Here is an 18,606-nt window from a genome sequence, read left to right as displayed (position 1 = left end):
CATATAGTCAACTCAATGCAACATAAACTCTCCCCCGATGTAACACCATCTTCCGAATTCTATTCGACAAAGCTACTGTATCAATAGGTGGCACTGTCTGGCTTTGTGTCACATCATCCTGTAGTGTAGGTGAATTTGATAAATTACATTGAATGCCAATGGAAAAATGTTTAGGACGTAGATTAGCCGAATTCTTTTTGTGCGATTTTCCAAAATAAGGATCGGTATTTGTACTGCGGTGCACCTGGCGGGAGTAATTATCTGTCACTCTGCACAAAGACTTTGTGGGTCGCGGTAGCTTGATTTTTTTCCTTCTTGCAAATCTAGGTAAGGTGTCTTCAAGTGGAACATTGGTTGGGGAATCTGGCATTATTCCCACTTCCATGGTGGGTTCATCGATTGTAGTGCCGATACCAAATACTTGGTTACCAGAGGACGTATCAGGCACTGGAGTTTGTGTTGTTCCGGCATAACTATGATCCATGGCGGCCAGTCTAGCTTCTGTTAAAGTCACATTCACACCTCTTTTTGGTCTTTTAAGAGGCTTGAGTGGGCCCTCTTCAGTCTCATCTTTAGAGGCTTTTCTTTTAGGGAATATGGTAGGTATTGCTCCCTTTTTAAGAAAAAATGAGCGCCCTCTAATTTCATAGCACTCTTTGCCAAAGTGAAGAGAACACATACGGTAACTTCCCCGTGGTGCTTCTACAATTTTTTTAATGAGTTCCTCCATGTTTTCAAAGTCTTGCTTTGTCTGTAGGAGCCATGTCCTCACATTCTCAACTTCTGGTGGGAAAGCATGAAGAACTGGTGCCGGGTCTTTGGTTTTTGAAGAGGAGGTACAGCTTTGAACTATACAAGAAGGCATCCTAGAAAGATTGTAACAGTGAGTGTAGTTGTGAATTCGGCATTGGAATGAGATATCAAAATAATAAGACATAGCCAAATCTCCACTCTCCTCACCAGCACGTCCACCCTTCTGCATTACACAGGGGACATGTTCACCATTGCTGGAGCATGGAATGTGGAATAGTTACACTTGTAATACCACCCTGGTGTTGTGTTCATGCTGAAGGCAGAGGGGCTGGGGTAGGTGAGGAGGAGGGGTTGCCAAATGCTTTACCCTAAAGAGCATCTCTCAGCATGATCAACCCTATTAATCCAGGCATACAGTCTGCATTGCCAACATAACTGGACAACAGATATTGGGTGAAATTTATAAAGACTAACATTTCAGATGCCAATCTTAAAGGGTTGATCTTGAAAAACATGGCTGCTTTCTCCAAGAAACAATCCCACACCTGTGGGGCTGAGCTGCAATACCACACGCAACCAGTGGGCAGGAGTGTGGTGCTGTTTTTTTGGAAGATGGCAGACATATTTTCTGATCGTGGATGACCCCTTTAATATGAAGTGCATGCCTCAATAAATTTTTTGCATGTGTGCCAGAAAAGTACATAGATACCTGCTATGAAAAGGTTGCACTATAATATATACCAATTGAGGTAAATCTTTTTTTGCGGTAGGAGGCTATGCCGCCTTTTACTAAACCCCACCTACTTTTTCACATGATGAGAAACATGCAAAAAAAAAAAAAAAAAAGATCGAGCACAGCCTGACAGATCTCTCTGGATCCAGCACTGCCGAAATAACATGAATGCCGTCCGGCCCCATAAACTACAATGGGGGCCGGCTGTGATCCAGCCGCAACCTGGCAAATATGTCAAGAATCGGCCGGACAAATACCGCAGCTTGTAGTGGCGTCCGTCTGGACAGCGCACCAAAGACATGTCTTTTCTTGGCACAGTCGCGCCAAATGGCAGCGCGTCCTGAAAACAATGGGAGGCAGGCGCAGGCACATAATCCGCTGTGTGAAGTTTCATAAATCTGCTAGGTGCAGACTGATTCCAGCGAGACCCTCCACCTGGTCCATAATGCAGGAACTGAAAGTCTTCTGACCAAGTCCATGTGACTCCCTGATCAAACATGAGCATTGTGATAGGGATGGAGGGTAAGTGGCTACCAAATACTTCAGTCTGCTTAGGCTACTTTCACACCTGCGTTTAGGTGCGGATCCGTCTGGTATCTGCACAGACGGATCCGCACCTATATGCAAACGCTTAGATCCGTTCAGAACGGATCCGTTTGCATTACCATGAGCAAAAAAAATATATATTTTTTTTTGTTCATGATAATGCAAACGGATCCGTTTTGACTTTACATTGAAAGTCAATGGGGGACGGATCCGTTTGAAAATTGAGCCATATTGTGTCAACTTCAAACGGATCCGTCCCCATTGACTTACATTGTAAGTCTGGACGGATCCGTTTGCCTCCGCACGGCCAGGCGGACACCCGAACGCTGCAAGCTGCGTTCGGGTGTCCGCCTGCTGAGTGGAGCGGAGGACAAACGGTGCCAAACTGATGCATTCTGAGCGGATCCGCATCCACTCAGAATGCATTAGGGCTGGACGGGTCCGTTCGGGGCCGCTTGTGAGAGCCTTCAAACGGAACTCACAAGCGGAGCCCCGAACGCTAGTGTGAAAGTAGCCTTATCGGAACATGAACAGAGGAACAGGAATGTTAACATCAGGCACGCCTCGTTTCCCCAGACGACAAATATGAGGGGATAATCAGACTACCCCCATACACCTTGGGGAGATTTATCCAAACTGGTGTAAAAGGAAAATTGCCTTAGTTGCCCATAGCAACCAATCAGAATTTGCCTTTCATTTTTCTGAGCTCTGTTGGAAAATGAAAGGTGGAATCTGATTGGTTGCTATGGGCAACTAAGCCAGTTTTACAGCCATTACACCAGTTTGGATAAATCTCCCCCACTAGTTTGTTGATAATTATCCAACATGTCTGTGCAGCTGCACGTGTCCTGCGTCTCATGTGACTGCTGTGTGTGAGGACACGACTATAGAGGCTGGCTGCAGTGACGACAGCAGGAGGAGGTCTGAAAGTTAGGAGCTGGGATCAGCAAGAGGGAGGGGGCTGGGAGCCGAGATCTGAAAAAGGAGGGGGGGGGGGCTGGGGGCAGCAAGAGATGAAGCTTGCTACCTGGATTTTGCACAGGGAACACCCACAGAGCGCTCGTTTTGAATGCTCCAGATCAACATGAGCACAGCATAACTGCAAGGGAATGGCTAAAGCTCCGGCTGCTGCAAGAGCATCACAAGGTCCTAGTGCTGGTCTAATGTGCAGAAGGGTCTGATCACACACATGGCTGCAGCTTACCTTCTACGTCCCTGCTTCCTAGCTCAGCTGCATAAGGGCACAGCTCCCACAATGCACTGTAGTCTGAAATCCACCTCCAGTCTCAGCTCTGATGATGTCACTGGATCAGGCTGTTCTCTTCCTGTCTAAGCTCCTCCCCTGTGCTGCTCACATCGCCTGCTGTCTACAAGCCCAGGCTCGGCAGGAGGTCAGGGCATGACAGTATAGCAAGGGCAGGGGGATAATAAACCACAAGCAAAGGGGGTGTATAAGATTAGAAAAACATAGCTGCTTTCTTCTACTCCTCTTCAACAGCTGTGTGGGTGGTTTCGGTGCTCAGTCCCAAACCTTTAAATGCTGCAGTACCACACGCAACCATGGACCAGAGTGGCACTATTTCTGGAAGACAGCACCCATGTGTTTCTAGGGATCGTTTAGTTTATACACAGCAAGTAAATACTGGCGAACAATCATTCTGAGTATCGGATGGATATGCCGCCATTTTGGAATGCCAATCGACTGTTCTGGCATAGGTACTGCAACTGTCTAAGAGAGTCATATTACAGATCAATACAACACGGTTCTGTGAATTAATAACATGTATGAGCCCTAAGGCCTCATGAAACCTGATGTATTAATAGGGCATGCTCCATCTAATGCCATTTGTAGAGGTTTATACTCCCCCAGAAGAACACCAATGGATGCACCCGAAGACCTGTATGGCGGCACACTATATTAGGCCTTAGTCTACTACACCAGGTTACGGGAAAGTACCTTCACAGGGTTCTTGGCCCTCTTATGGCAATACCAGCTCAGCTATGGTTGATCCCATAAGAGTGGGATCTCCATCTATAGATGGTCACTGTCATATCACCGACATCTTCTGTAGCGCTGTACACAGATCGTTCTTAAACGCACCAAACACTGAGCACAGTGCTCCCCTTAGGCAGAAACATAAACTTACATCTGTGTGCGGTCTATGTGTAGAACTGCGGCACACTGATCCATAGATGTGGTTCACTAGTCTAGTCCATGCCTCGTGGAACAAGTACCGTACCTGGAGACTAACGAAGACCATAGTCTCTGGCGGTTGTCAGCATTGTACTCTGTGGACATGCAGACCTACTATCATATTAAAAAATCGTCCGTGTGGCCACGGCATAGGCAATTTTTTATACTCATGTCTAAGAAAGACCCTAAAAAGGGTTTTCCAAGGGAAAAATAATTAAAAAAAAATGGGCCACAAAAGGGTTTAAAGTAAAAAATAAGTAAATAAATAAAACTATACTCGCCCCTCGCCGATCCCCTGCCGTTCTGACACTGGCCCTGTCTCCACTGCTCATCACTTCCGGGTCCTGCCTCAACACGCCAGAAATGGCAGGAAAGGCCAATCGGCCAATCATTGACCGAGGTAAGTCACAGCAGAGGGGCCCAAACCAGCAGCAGGCGGGAATCAGTGAGGGCAAATTATTTCTGTGGCCATTAGAAATGCATTTCCCCAGAAACATCTTTAAAGGGGTTGTCTAAGATTCTGATCTTGATGGCCCCACTATCGATATCAGATTGGCGGGTTTTCAACACCCAAACCTCCACCGATTAGCAGGTATCTTGTAGCTCTGCTGCTCGGACTTCACAGCTCTGTCCATTATGTAATAGATGGAGCTGGTAACTACAGCACTGCAGTTACCAGCTCTGTCCACACCTGAGGACAGGCCATCAATATCAAAATTATGGACAACCCCTTTAATTTCAGACAAGCATATTTATCCGAGAAACGAGCTCCGTGTGTTAGAGGCTTTCCGGGCCTGAACGCTGCTCCTGTGAAGTGAGCTCACAGGATTATATGGTCTCACCTCCGATCTACTGAACTGTAGTCAACGCATTATGTGATAACAGTTCAGTCGATCGGCATGGCGGTGAGGCTGGGATTCACAACATCCCAAATAGCGATGAGCGAATTTCCGCTTATGAAATTCGTTCTCACTTCGTTTGGTGGTAAAAGGTGAACTGCGTTATGGATTCCGTTACCATGGACCATAACGCAATTCTAATGACGGAATGCCTTTAGAGGCATCCAGTTATTCATTCCGTCATAATAGAAGTCTATGGGCTGCAAAACGGACCCGTCCCGTTTCCGTTATGCAGGAGAGGACTCCCCTGCTTAACGGAAATGGGACTGAGCTGTTTTGCAGCCCATAGACTTCTATTATGACGGAATGCCTCTAAAGGCATTCAGTTATGCATTCCGTCGTATAATTGCGTTATTGTCCGTGGTAACGGAATCCATAACGCAATTCACCTTTCACCACCAACGAAGTGAGAACGAATTTCAAAAGTCACTAACGTATAATGGGGTCCATTTCAGGGATTTTTAAAGGCAAAAGCAGCACATGCAGACTGCGCCATCAAACATACTTCTGCTAATGTGAACTGAGTATTACGCCCGAAGTGTATTATACAGTACTCAGGTCGCTCTTTAGGGAGGGGCACATAATATATCATTATATAACATAATTATTTTTTTAAACTTTTTTGGGTTAATGGTTCCTTATTCTCGGAGTCACAGCTGTTCCACCGCCTCCTGCCGGGGTCGATACCAGCGCTCTGTCTGATATTACAAAGATTTTTCTACCATCTACGTCAGACAACAGTAATCTTATCCCAGAACAACTTCCCTCACAAACACTGGGGGATTTTCAGGTCAGGGCTGATGCCTGAGTAATAGGTGCCAGTCATGTCTTATTACTGAACCCACATCCCTGTAGTTAGAGCACTTTAAGAAACTGATGCAAGACGGTTACAATGCAACTCAGCTTTCTACAGACCCTGAATGACACATGGAGTAGCAGGACTACATGAATACAGAAGGAAAGGGTGCAATTAAGGAGTTAAAAATATCTAGAAACACCTTGTCAGCAAATGCTCAGTTTTGCACCATCCTTTACAGTGCAGCATCGGGATCCAAGCATTTTTTTGATGATTTATTTTTACTCTTAACTATTTCAGCAGTTTTTGTACTACAGGGTTAAAAGGGGTTATCCAACACCTATAATACCCCCCAAAATGCACGGGCACCACATATAGTTTATACTTACCCTGCTCTCCGGCACCTAGGTCGCTCCTGATGCCCACACAGCCAATAGGAGGCCGCGATGGAGGCGAGCCTCCCTAGCATCGTCCCCATCACGGCCTGCTATGGACTGCCCCCCACCATCGCCAGATGTTTTGATCCACATGACAGGGGGGGATATGCTGCGGTGGCCGTGCGGGCATCGGAAGGGACAAGGGTGCCTGGGACAGGGTAAGTATAACCTGTATGAGGTGCCGGGGCATTTTGGACAACCCCTTTAAGTTTCAGTATATCTGCAAACTGTCACTTTCTATTTTAGGGCGCATTCACACGACCGTGGTGGCGCTGCGGCTCTGCAAAACACGGGCACTGGCAGTGTGACCTCTGCATTGCCATGTGGACCTACTGACTTGAGTCCACTATCCGCCAGATGCAGCGAAGGACAGGACATGTCCTATCTTTTGCAGCGTGGGGGCAGGGACCCAGAAGCACACGGAAGGGCTTCCATGTGTTTCTGTGTGCCTCTGGGTCTGTGCATCCAGGCTGCAAAAGATAGGACAGGTCAACGCGTGCACACCGTAATGCCGAGTGCACACAGTTGGTGCCCTGACTGAGGACCCACAGTTTGCGGTCCGCACAACGGGCATGGCAGCACCACTTGTGCATGGGACTTCACATTGAGTCCCGTCATGTTGCTGTTCTGACAGCTAGTGGTATAGCCCTTCTCTCAGAACTCCTGACAGCTCAAAGACATTACAGCTAAAATGATAAGGGTAGTTTGACATATGCGCTAGTGAACTCCGATTATATGTTCGGCAGAGGAACAGGCTACCGGAGTTACCTTGTCGAGCACAGCCCGATACCGCCACACGCCGCCGGATCCCCATTGTCTATAATGGGATGTGACGGATTTCTGGCAGAAATGCCGGCTTTTGTCACGCCAAATACTGCTGCATTATTAAATGTGAGCTCTCTGTTCATTTTGCAGCAGATGTTTTTTTTTTTGCAACAATTCAATCTCGCTTTATGACTCATCCCCATAAAAAGCAACAAATGAAACGTTCTCCGCAAGCAGAATAGTGAACAGGTGTGCTGTGCATGGTCTTCCCCTCACTTTCATTTACATACAGCATTAACAGTAACCGAGTGCAATATAATCCGATATCCCAGGGGATCACTGGGTACTGGGACTACTGGGGTTCTCCAGCTCAAGAATATAGGGCTGGCGAAAAGGACCCTCAGGACGAATATTTGGTGGTATTATTTAGACACTATGGCCCATAGTAAACTGTGACAAAATGTATTACATTTAGGCCTCATGCACACACAGTTTTGGCGGCTCGGATGCGGACCCATTCACTTCAACGGGGCGGCAAAAGATGCGGACAGCTGTCCACATCCGTCGCTCCGTTCTATGGTCCGCAAAGAAAGAAAAAAAAAAAAACCTGTCCTATTCTTGCCCGTGCTTTGCGGAGAAGAATAGGCAGTTATATTAAAGACTGTCCGTGCCGTTCCGCAAATTGCGGAACGCACAAGGACGCCACCCGTATTTTGCAGACCGCAAAGCACACAACGGTCGTGTGCATGAGGCCTTAGGGTGCCTTCACACGTGGCAGAAAATTCTGCGACTGAAAATCAGTTCCATTCACCTTAACGGAGCTTGCAGAAATCCATGTGCTTGCTGCCCAATTCAAATGAATGGAACAGATTTTCAGTCATGGAATGTTCTGCCACAAAATCGAATGTAAAAAAATCCGCAGAACTCGCCAATCGGGTGAAGAAAAATGATATTGATTGATTCAAGCAGCATAATCACAGCGACGTTTCTCTTAAGACCAACCCCGGTCAAAACGTCGCTGTGATTATGCTGCTTGAATAAATCAATATTTATTTTTCTTCACCCGATTGGCGAGTTCTGCAGATTTTTTTACATTGGATATTTAATGGGACCCCTAGCCTGGATCTCTACCCGCGTGCACCTTTCAACAATTGGCACATTTACTCCCAGATTGGGAATCGTGGTGCCGTTCCTTCAATATATATTTTTCTGCCACCTGTGAAGGCGACAATTTGGTGCATCTAGTTCTTGAGAAATCGCCTGCACCCAGTTTGTCATGGGCGTGTGGCTTACCAGAAAAAGGGTGCGACTTTGCAGGGCAGGGGGCGTAGCCTAGGATGCGACATTTAGGGCTCATATACACGGCCGTAGTTTTGGTCTGCATCTGATCCGCGGACGCATTCATCTCAATGGGGCCGGAAAAGATGCGGACAGCACACTAGTTTCCTGTCCGCATCCGTAAGTCTGTGGCAAAAAAGACAGAACATTTTCTATTCTTGTCTGTTTTGTGGAAAAGGATAGGATCTTTCTGAAGTAAAAAAAATAATAATAACTGGCGTAAGCACTCAGCGGCAATAGTGTTCGGCGGATCCGTTTTTGCAGACCACAAAAACAGATAAGGTCGTGTGCAGGAGACCACAGTCTAGGATTAGTAAATCTGTCAGAGTGTTTGGAAGGTGTTCTGTGATTTTTTTATGGCCACGCTCTAGTGTGAAACCAGCCTAAAGGAGAATAGGGACGATAGAATGCGTCGTCCATCAAGTGGTGTCTGCGGAAGCGTCTATTCTTAGCGCCAGAAGTTTTCCTCCACAAACATTGTGAGGATGGAAACCGTAATCTGTGCTGAAGGAAAACAAATTCCTGGAATGGTTCTCACATATCCTCTAGATTCCTCTCAGCTTCTTAAGAAAAGTGTGAAAAACCTGAGACTCGCGATGTCTCCCCCGTCTCACACCACGCGCCTGGCGATCACACAGGTGACCGCAGCTACTCCACAAACAGAGTGCCTGTCAGAAGACAGCTGTTCCATCTTCATTTCAGGATTCAGAAGTCGTCGTCCCCCCCTCAAGATAACCGTGGAGGTTCTGGCCACAAGCATGGTAAGGGCTCATGTACGAGAACGCGTGCGGTCCGCAAACAGCAGGTCCACAGTATACGGGCACCGGCCGTGTGCTCTCTGTATCTGCAAGAGTGCTTCCGTGGGATTTCGGTACGTGCCTTTTGTGGTCTACAGCACTGGCCCCGCATGAGCCCTAAGTCGTGGCATGCCATTCACTGGCAAAGTAAAATTCCTTTTCCTTATAATTTTCCCTACTACCAAGGGCAGCGATGGCACAATCCAGCATTACTTCAGACCATCACACCTACAGGTGGGCAACAGGGCATGCCCATATGTAGCGGCTGTATACACAAAGGGGGGCTGGTTTGGGTCTGTATAGAGAGAAGTTCTATCCAGAGGCATGTATACAAGGCTGAGGTCTGAGGTCTATGGGGGTCATTTATTAAGGGATCATTTAAGAAGTAACTTTTTTGACCGGCCATGTGACAATATTTAGTCGCAAGGATGGTTGGATGGGGGCTGCCCCGCAACGCTCGCCCTGGTAAACTTACTAACAATTTATCCGTGGAAGAAGTCATAAATGTAGTCAAATAACTATTCCAGCCAGGGGCACAGCCTGCTGTAGATTCACCTAACTTAAAATGCAAAGACGCGGTTTTAGTAAATGACCCCCTATCTCTTTATTAGGAGGTCTGGTGTGTGGTCTATAATATTTCTGAGGTCTGCTGAAGGGGCCATATGCACTTTTGTAACTGAAATTCCCCTATATAAATGGGTGGAGAGAAACAGATCAAAAGAACAAATCTTGTACTGTGCACTACACCCGCCATGTTTTGGACATTGTGATGCAGGGCCGGATCTGTCACTTGACCAATTAAGTTATAATGGGGTCCACTGGATTCTGTCATGGTTGCCCATCATTTTAACGCTAAGAATAGGATGCACTATTCTTACGTGAAATCTTATGTAACTGCCAATGGAGGAGCCTCCGACGACAGCCTAAGCATAGCTTTACCATGTCAACATCTATAACAGATTGCTTCCCTGGGGGTAACTTGGACTGTAAAGGTTGAAAACCACCAAGGTAAAAGATAAAATTCAGACTACCTGCAACCAGCACTAGGGGGAGCTCATGAGATATATGCACTGAACTCAACAATAATGCAGTTTTCAGAAAACTCCTAAGCTCCCCCTAGTGGTGACTGTTGGCAGACAAAATGTTATCAGCCCACCTTATGTCGATGCATGGGATTTAGAGTTTTGTATCAGACAAAGATCAGATCAGTAAGCCAGTCACACAAACAGAAACCACCTACGTAGTACAGCATGCAAATAATCTGCGAGAAAATGTACATGTCCATAGCAGCCGAAGAGAACCACATTACAGATCCATAATAGTGAGCCCTCAGATGAAAGCGTACACCATTACAACCATTGTATGGACAATCAATCATCACCGCTGTCCAGTGTCAGCTCTTACAGTATACAGTCCACCCCTCCCTCACCTCAATGTAACTTTCTAAAGCAATGAGTGACTTATGTAACCAGGGTGTGAGACAATTCTCCATCATTGCACAGTGGACTGGAGATAATACAAAGTAAACACGCTGGGTAAGTGCGATACGGGTGACTACCGGCTGATTACACAACGGCGTGCGACACCACATTAACCCTCCCGGGAACTGAAAACACATGGGACGGAGAACTTCATAGGGGAGGACTCCACAGTGGATGGCACCAGTACCTCAAATGTATGGGTACACAAGGAAGCCATGTTTGTAGATGTCCATTACAACCAACCTCTGACACAACCTTGGTTGGATTTTCTCTGGCCAACCTAAAGGATGTTCTCCATTAGATACATGGGTTGACCATCAAGCTTGGGAATTGGGAGCTGTGCACTGGAGACAAGGGGGGCAGCAATGTGATCATGACGACCTATCCTGAGGATAAGTCCATCATTATATTTACCAGGATAAGGGTACTTTCACACTAGCGTTTTTCTTTTCGCGCATAGAGTTTCGTCCTAGGGGCTCAATACCGGAAAATAACTGATCAGGCATATCCCCATGCATTCTGAATGGAGAGTAATCCGTTCAGGATGCATCAGGATGTCTTCAGTTCAGTCTTTGTGACTTTTCAGGACGGAGATAATACAACAGCATGCTACGGTTTTATCTCCGCCCAAAACTCTGGATCAGTTGCATTAATTTACAGTGAAATATATTAGTGCCAGATCCGGCATTAAAAATACTGCGACGCCGGATCCGTCCTTCAGGTCTCCGCATGCAAAAGTGTGCTAAAAACTGAAACGGATCCGTTTGTCTGTATGACAAACGGACAGAAGGATCCGTTCTTGCAATGCATCTGTGAGACGGATCCGCATCCAGATCCGTCTACAAATGCCGTCCGTTTGCATGCAGATTGCCGGATCTGGCGACGGAACTGCTTGCCGGATCACTCTTCCGCATATGTGAAAAGTACCCTAACCCCTTTAATGCAACATATTTAAAATGCGATTGACTTTCTACGTCGTATAACTGTATATGGAAAATGGTGTCCGGCAGTGACATCCAGTCACTACAATCACTGAGCTCTGCAGTGGCCAAGGTGACCAAACATGGACGACATGAAAGTACCTAACACTACTGAAGTATGGGTGGGGGCTGCCAAAGAGTTGTTTGTCTATGGCCACGGTGATTAACCTGCTAATCACTGGTGGAAGATTACCCAGCTAAAATGGCATGAGGAACTGAGATTAACTGAGATACAAAACAAGGATATGCAAATCTGTACACCAGGCAACGTCTAACAATAACGTTCCAATTACAAAACTTAAGGGCTATCCAACCCCTATAATGACCCCACTAATGCCCGGGACCCTCATATAGGTTATACTTACCCCGCTCCTAGTCATGTAGATCAAAACATCCGGCAACAGGGGCAGCCAATAGTAGACAGGGACGAGCCCTCCTTAGCGTCATCCGTGAGATAAGTATAACGTATATGAGGTGCCCAGGCATTGTAAGGGGTGGGATAACCCCTTTATAGGGTCAGCTCCCCACAAATATGTGGTATTATGCTACAATGCTCCACCAGATCATGGTAGTAGCTCTCCTGACATGGCTGGTTTAGGAACTACTTGCATTCCCCATGTAAGAACAATTCTGGAGCATCGATTCTTATGACTCTATAATGTGCCATTCCTTTATTATTCCTGCTAGACGTTATGAATTAATTACTACCCGTTTGCTGGAAAGGTCCATGTGAGTATTACCAGTTGGGAGTGTGTCCCTGTACAGTATGACACTATCCAATCAGTGCTGCCAGTGTCAGACAGGTAACACCCACCTGGACCTTTATTGTAAACTGCTAGTAATTCATTCATGGCTTCTAGCAGGAATAATAAAGGAACGGCACAATGAAGAGTAATAAGAATAGATGCTCCTGAATCGTTATTACAAGAGTGATGCAAGGCGTCTGGTCCTTCTTCCCCACATTGCCGTTATAGGGACACTCACCACACTGTGCTGATGTCTGTAATCGAAAAATGGAAGTGAATAGACCACGAGGATACAGATGGCGACATCACTCACCAGCGTCTTAAAGGTGCAAGAGGAAGAGAGGCCATTTTTTTTCTTGCCCTCCCAACCAATGCTTTACATACCCAAGGTGGGAGGGGGGCTCAGCACAGCTCAAACCATTTACAGTTTAGTGTCACATTCCAGCCTCTAAAAAAGTTTGTACCACTTTAACATCTTCAGATGGACATCCCCTTTAAGTACTATAACTAATGACAACAAAGTGGATAAAAAGTTTTGAAAAGTTGACGGATCAGCAAATCAGATTTAGAGACTGAGCAGCCAGGGATTAACAGTGGACGTGGCGATGCCAACGTCTGTCAAATGTCGGGGGATCTCTGCTAATAAGCCAAAAATAGACTCCCTCTCTTAACCACCCCACCAAGGGGGTCATTCAATGGTAAATATGGAACTGGCTTGGTAAGGACCTGTTCAATTTAAAACACTGATTCACAAGGTCAAATTCTGCCCCTTCAGCCCAGCCATGTATGACATGGTCACCCACTGGGCACTATGTAATGCCGAAGGCATTGAACAATGTACCATCTGCATTTTTTGGAGCCCCGGCTAGCCTGGACTTGGGCAGTTATACACAAGCTAGTGCTCAATTCTATCAGAAGACTGACAGGAAGTCCTGGAACAACCACTACCCCCATGCTCCTCACCTATCTCCTGTGCTGAGAACTTCCAGGACGGACATCAGCAGCTCGTCCTCTTGCCCGTACTATTCTAAAGCTGCTGACTTCAGGGTTAGTGGTCCTTTAAGTGACATCATTTTAATATCCCTTTCCTCGCCACAGACAAAGACTCTCCTCATACATATCTGATGTGATATCATTGATGGCTTCTCTCCACTTCTTTTCTGTCTAGAGCTCAGGGGAACGACAGCTCTTAAAGGGACACTACACCTTCTAATAAAGACAAGCTGCTGATATCAGTCACATCGATGGATGTAAATCTTGGGTTCTGGACTGTCTCCCTCCATCCCATTGAAGAAGACTCCAGTCAGTCTGAAATGGATTGGATTAAGCAAATGACACAAGAATAGACTGACTTTAGGGTCCCTTAAATGACACAAGCCCAAAAGGTTCAACCTGGGGCAGTGTCGTCGTCCCCCATCCCATTTATTAAAGATGACATCACACAGCGGAAGAACCCATTCATAAATCAGACAAGAGGCATAATAATATCCCGTTCTAGATGGAGAGGACTTGGTACCAGATAGGGATGAGGGAGGGCAGGGTGGGTCTATGACACTCCCAGGGAGAGGTGACAGATTGGAGTCAGGCGGCTCACGGATGATATGATCAGAAGGCCTTTGTTCACAGATAGGAAACCATCAGAAAGGAATAAAACAGTCAGAGGTAAAAACTTACATCTTCTCCTTCTAGGAGAAACAAAAGCAAAAACCCACAAATCAGCATAGAATAAAATAGAGAAGACTATAGTGAAGGCATACATTAAACACACATAATGTAGAATGACAATAAACCTAAAAAATATTATACATACACTAATATTTTAAGTATATAAATCTTATATAAAAAAATAAAATAAAATACAGCTTCAAACTTAGAATAATAATAATAATAATAATAATAATATGGTAAATAACATAAACTCACCATTTACTTTAATATATTATACACAGCAAAATACTACTAAAACAACGCCCTCTATTACAATAAAATAATAAGACGTTGATCCATTAAGTCCCACCAGCGGCCGGACTGTCACACTCATCATCATGACCCCGATCCACAGAGGGCTCCAAAACAGAGACCCCCAAATAGAAACCCAACGTCAGGCGGGCACAGAGCGCCCTCCTCCCATCAGTGGCATAGGTAGCTACAGATTATCACAATGTAGAACGGTTATGGAGGAACTTTCCCATAGAAAGTAGCGTCCGCTCTAGAGATTTTAGTTTTAGTTTTTTAAACTTTTTTATTTAACTAAAAATGTTCAGTTTAAAAAGTCATTGGGAAACAAAAAAAGTAAATAAATAAGAATTTTTGGTCAGATGGCCTGTCACTGCTGACATTTGTAGTTCATGGCTGGGGAATGTATTTTTCTGGACAGCGCACGTGTTTTGTAAATGGAGCAATGTCAGAACGGCGATCGCCTTGTCGGATACTAAGAATTTTTTTTTTTAAATTTAAAGATTTATTTGAATTGATATTATGGACATTATTACGGTGATTGGTAGGGAGGGTGGTGTATGGTCACTTCTATGGTCACCTAGCCCAGCACAATGGCCTCCATTACCGGACATTCTCATACTGACACCCCCAAATCCAGACTGCTCCCCCCGGCTACAGCAGCCACTCACCCAGGCCGCTGATTTCCTGGCGAATATTGAGGCGGTTCCTTTCGTCCACTATGGCTGAGATCATTTGCTGGAGGGAGCGGTCCAGACCCCCGTTCTCCTCTTCTCTCTTCCCAGCCCGACTGTGGCTCTTAACTGCGGCCATCATCCACCCGGAGCCGCCGCCGCTACTCTCATCGCACTCAGCCCCTCGTTCAGTGACACCCTGCCAGTGACAGAGACCCCCAGTCAGGCGACACTTCCGTCTCCCATAGCGGATCAGCCGCGAGCTAGTTCCTGCAACACGCTGGAGCGATAGCCAATCAGCGACCAGTTCAGCTTCACAGAAGGCGGGGCGTTAAGAGGGTTATCCAATCAACTCTCAAAGAGAGGACCGCTAGAGGCGTGGATGTGGAATGAACAACCAATGAGAGGCCGGAGAAGATTGACAGGGGGCGGAGCGGAGCGAGAGTCTCATCCAATCATTGCTCGGAAAGATGATTGCATAGGATCTCTACAGCCAATCAGCTGATGCTGGGGTTTAAAGGGACTTTTTGTGTGTTATGTGGCTGAGGTCAGGTGGGGAATGTGGCATGTGCGCTGCAGACAAGTTCACCCTCAAGGTGGGCCGGACTGTGTGGGAGCTGAATACCTCATCCTGGGTGCGGCCCCCTGACTGCATCCTATCTGCCATTGTATCTCCATTTATTGGAGCAATATCAGGATTTCCCATGATTCAGTAATCATGTCAATCCGGGGTATTTGTACTGGCACATTATGGGAGACACTATGAGGCCATCTACTGGGGGGCACTATATAGGGGCATTTTGTACTGGCACATTATGGGGGCACTATATAGGGGCATTTTGTACTGGCACATTATGGGGGACACTATGAGGCCACTATATAGGGGCATTTTATACTGGCACATTATGGGGGGCACTATTATGGAGCATTTTGGACCTGCAAAAGAACCTTTGATGATGTAATCACGCTCACCACGGTGACGTCATCAAAGGTCTTGAAAGAAGACGATGCCGGCTGCGCGATCAAGTGGATGAGGTGAGTTAATTTTTATTTATTTTTTTTAACCCCTCAAGGCACATTTTAGTAAGCATTCTGTATTAAGAATGCTATAATTTTCCTTTATAACCATAGTATAAGGGAAAATAATAAAATGAATAGAACACCGAACCCAAACCCCGAACTTTAGTGAAGAAGTCCGGGTTCGGGTCTGGGTACCACATTCAGTTTTTTTTTATCACGCGCGTGCAAAATGCATTGCACTCGCGCTGAAAAAACTGAACCATGCACGCAGTCAAAACTGACTGAAATTGCGTGCGCACTCGCCGCAGGTTTCCTGCAATGCACACGCGACTCTTCCGGAGCAAATACGGGATGCCTGTGTGAAAGAGGCCTTAGGCCCCCTGCACACGAACGTGTGCTTCCCGTTGCCGTATTGTGGACCGTATTTGCGGATCCGCAATACACGGGTGCCGTTCCGTGGGCATTTCGCATCCCGGATGCGGACCCACTCACCTGAATGGGTCTGCAAATCCGGAGATGTGGAACGGAACCCTACGGAATGCTGCCGTGGGGTTTCGTCCCATACTTCCGTTCCGCAAAAAGATAGAACATGGCCTATCTTTTTGCGGAACGGCCGGGTCGCGGACCCATTAAAGTGAATGGGTCCGCGATCCGCTGCGGCTGCCCCACGGACTGTGTTCGTGCATTGCGGCCCGCAGCACGACCACGGGGTGCACACTTTCGTGTGCAGGGGGCCTTAGTGTTATATGTTGCAGTGTGTAGTAGGGTTTTCGAACTTATGACTTATCCTCACGACAAGTCATCAGTATCTGATCGGTGGGGGTCTAACACCCAGGACCCCCGCCTATAAGCTCTTTGATAAGGCCCCAGTGCTCCTGTGAGCGTCGCGCCCTTCTCGCAGCTTACCAAGCAGCTGTGCTTGGTATCGCGGTCAACCTCATTTACTTCTATGGGGCTGAGCTGCACCTAGGCCATGCGACACATGTATGTTTCATCACTTGGCCTAGGCAAAGCTGAAACGCCACCAATCATATATTGATGGCCTATCCAGAGGATATTAAAATCTCGGAAAACCCCTATAGGGTCCATTCACACGTCCGTTTTTTCTTTCCTGATCTGTTCCGTTTTTTGCTGAACAGATCTGGACCAGATCTGGACCCATTCATTTTCAATGGGTCCTGGAAAAAAACGGACAGCTCAATGTCAGATTTTTTTCAGGACCCATTGAAAATGAATGGGTCCAGATCTGGTCCAGATCTGTTCAGCAAAAAACGGAACAGATCAGGAAAGAAAAAACGGACGTGTGAATGGACCCTTAATGTGATTATGTAAAAAATCAGACATCATATATTACATGACTATCTCTTTCTAACAAACTTAGAAGCAGGCCTGCCCTGATCCAGAGATCTCCACATTAATTGCTGCAATTGCTCTGCTAGATTTATTTCAAGCTGGCAGCTTAGAGGGCGTGCACTTTCTACAGGGGTGTGTCCTTTCTGCTGCAGCCGATGGCAGTTGAAGAATGGAACTGAACATGCAGGTCAACCTCAGTAAGCTGGACAGAGAATTTAGAAAAAGGACAAACAGCAGGTGGCGCTATAGAGATAGATTTCATTATATAACTCTGTGGCTATACTCAATTTTTAATTACATGCAATACAAAAGTATTCAGATCCAGGAGCTGGTTTGAAAAATGTAGAATATTTTTCATGGGACAAGCCCTTTAATACTGTAGTGTACTGTTGTTGCCATGTACCCACAGAGTCTGGACACCCTTTGCAGCATTACAGTAGAAGCTGGCAAACCACTGCTTTAGTGGTGCCTCCATTCCTATTTGTTGTTGACCAAGGAAGAGCAGTGCCAGTCAGAAGGGGCCATGATGTTGTGCCCTGGGCTGTCTTAATAGTGGACAATGCAGCATCTGTAGATGGGGTTTGAGGTGTGTCCATATAACTGTGGTTGTTTGGTGGCTTTGTAAAGTATTTGTGCAGTAAGCTTATGTGTGACAGTAAGGTCATTTTCACAGTCAGTATTTGGCGGTGGCGTACCTTCAATAGAGGCACACCACCTGACTGCTACAGGGCCCAGGGTCAAGAGAAGGCTGGCACTGAACTGCCTCTCTTTGCAGCATGAAAGGAAAGTATTTTCATGAAGCTGCCACTAGGGGGAGCTTGGTGCAAAGAGATTATTACAGTAACTGTATAGATTCCTACGCACTTAGCACCCCCTAGTGGAGGCTGCAGACAGCCAGTTTTGTACTATATATTGTGAAAAAAAGCTGTGATTTAGAGCAGTATGGGGGGAGACGGATCAATGTATTTTTGTCGGTTGTCTTGTGTAAATACATTGAGAAATATGCTGTTCAGAATGAGCGTCATATTTATTAAAGGGAACCTGTCATCAACTTTATGCTGACCATATTGAGGGCAGTATGAATTAGTGACAGAAATGCTGATGTCAGCGGTTTGTCACTCATGAGCTAAAAGTAAGT

General features: G+C 46.2%; 1 protein-coding gene across 3 annotated transcripts in view; it reads right to left on the bottom strand.

Annotated features, from left to right (window-relative positions):
- KIAA0930 (KIAA0930 ortholog) overlaps positions 1-15,366 on the bottom strand; it is a 47,806-nt gene extending 32,440 nt beyond the window's left edge. For 2 of the 3 annotated variants that reach the window (XM_040439137.1, XM_040439139.1), the window contains exon 1: positions 15,093-15,366. In XM_040439137.1, coding sequence (XP_040295071.1) covers positions 15,093-15,237 — 145 coding nt within the window. In that variant the 5' untranslated portion in view covers positions 15,238-15,366. Of the gene's footprint in view, positions 1-3,236; positions 3,334-15,092 lie in introns of those variants that run through there. The other variant, XM_040439140.1, reaches the window with a different exon arrangement.
- Positions 15,367-18,606: the final 3,240 nt, after the last annotated feature.

Source organism: Bufo bufo, chromosome 1 (assembly GCF_905171765.1).
Source record: "Bufo bufo chromosome 1, aBufBuf1.1, whole genome shotgun sequence".
In the NCBI taxonomy this organism is placed as follows: Eukaryota; Metazoa; Chordata; class Amphibia; order Anura; family Bufonidae; genus Bufo; species Bufo bufo.
This window is presented reverse-complemented; position numbering and strand designations above follow the sequence as displayed.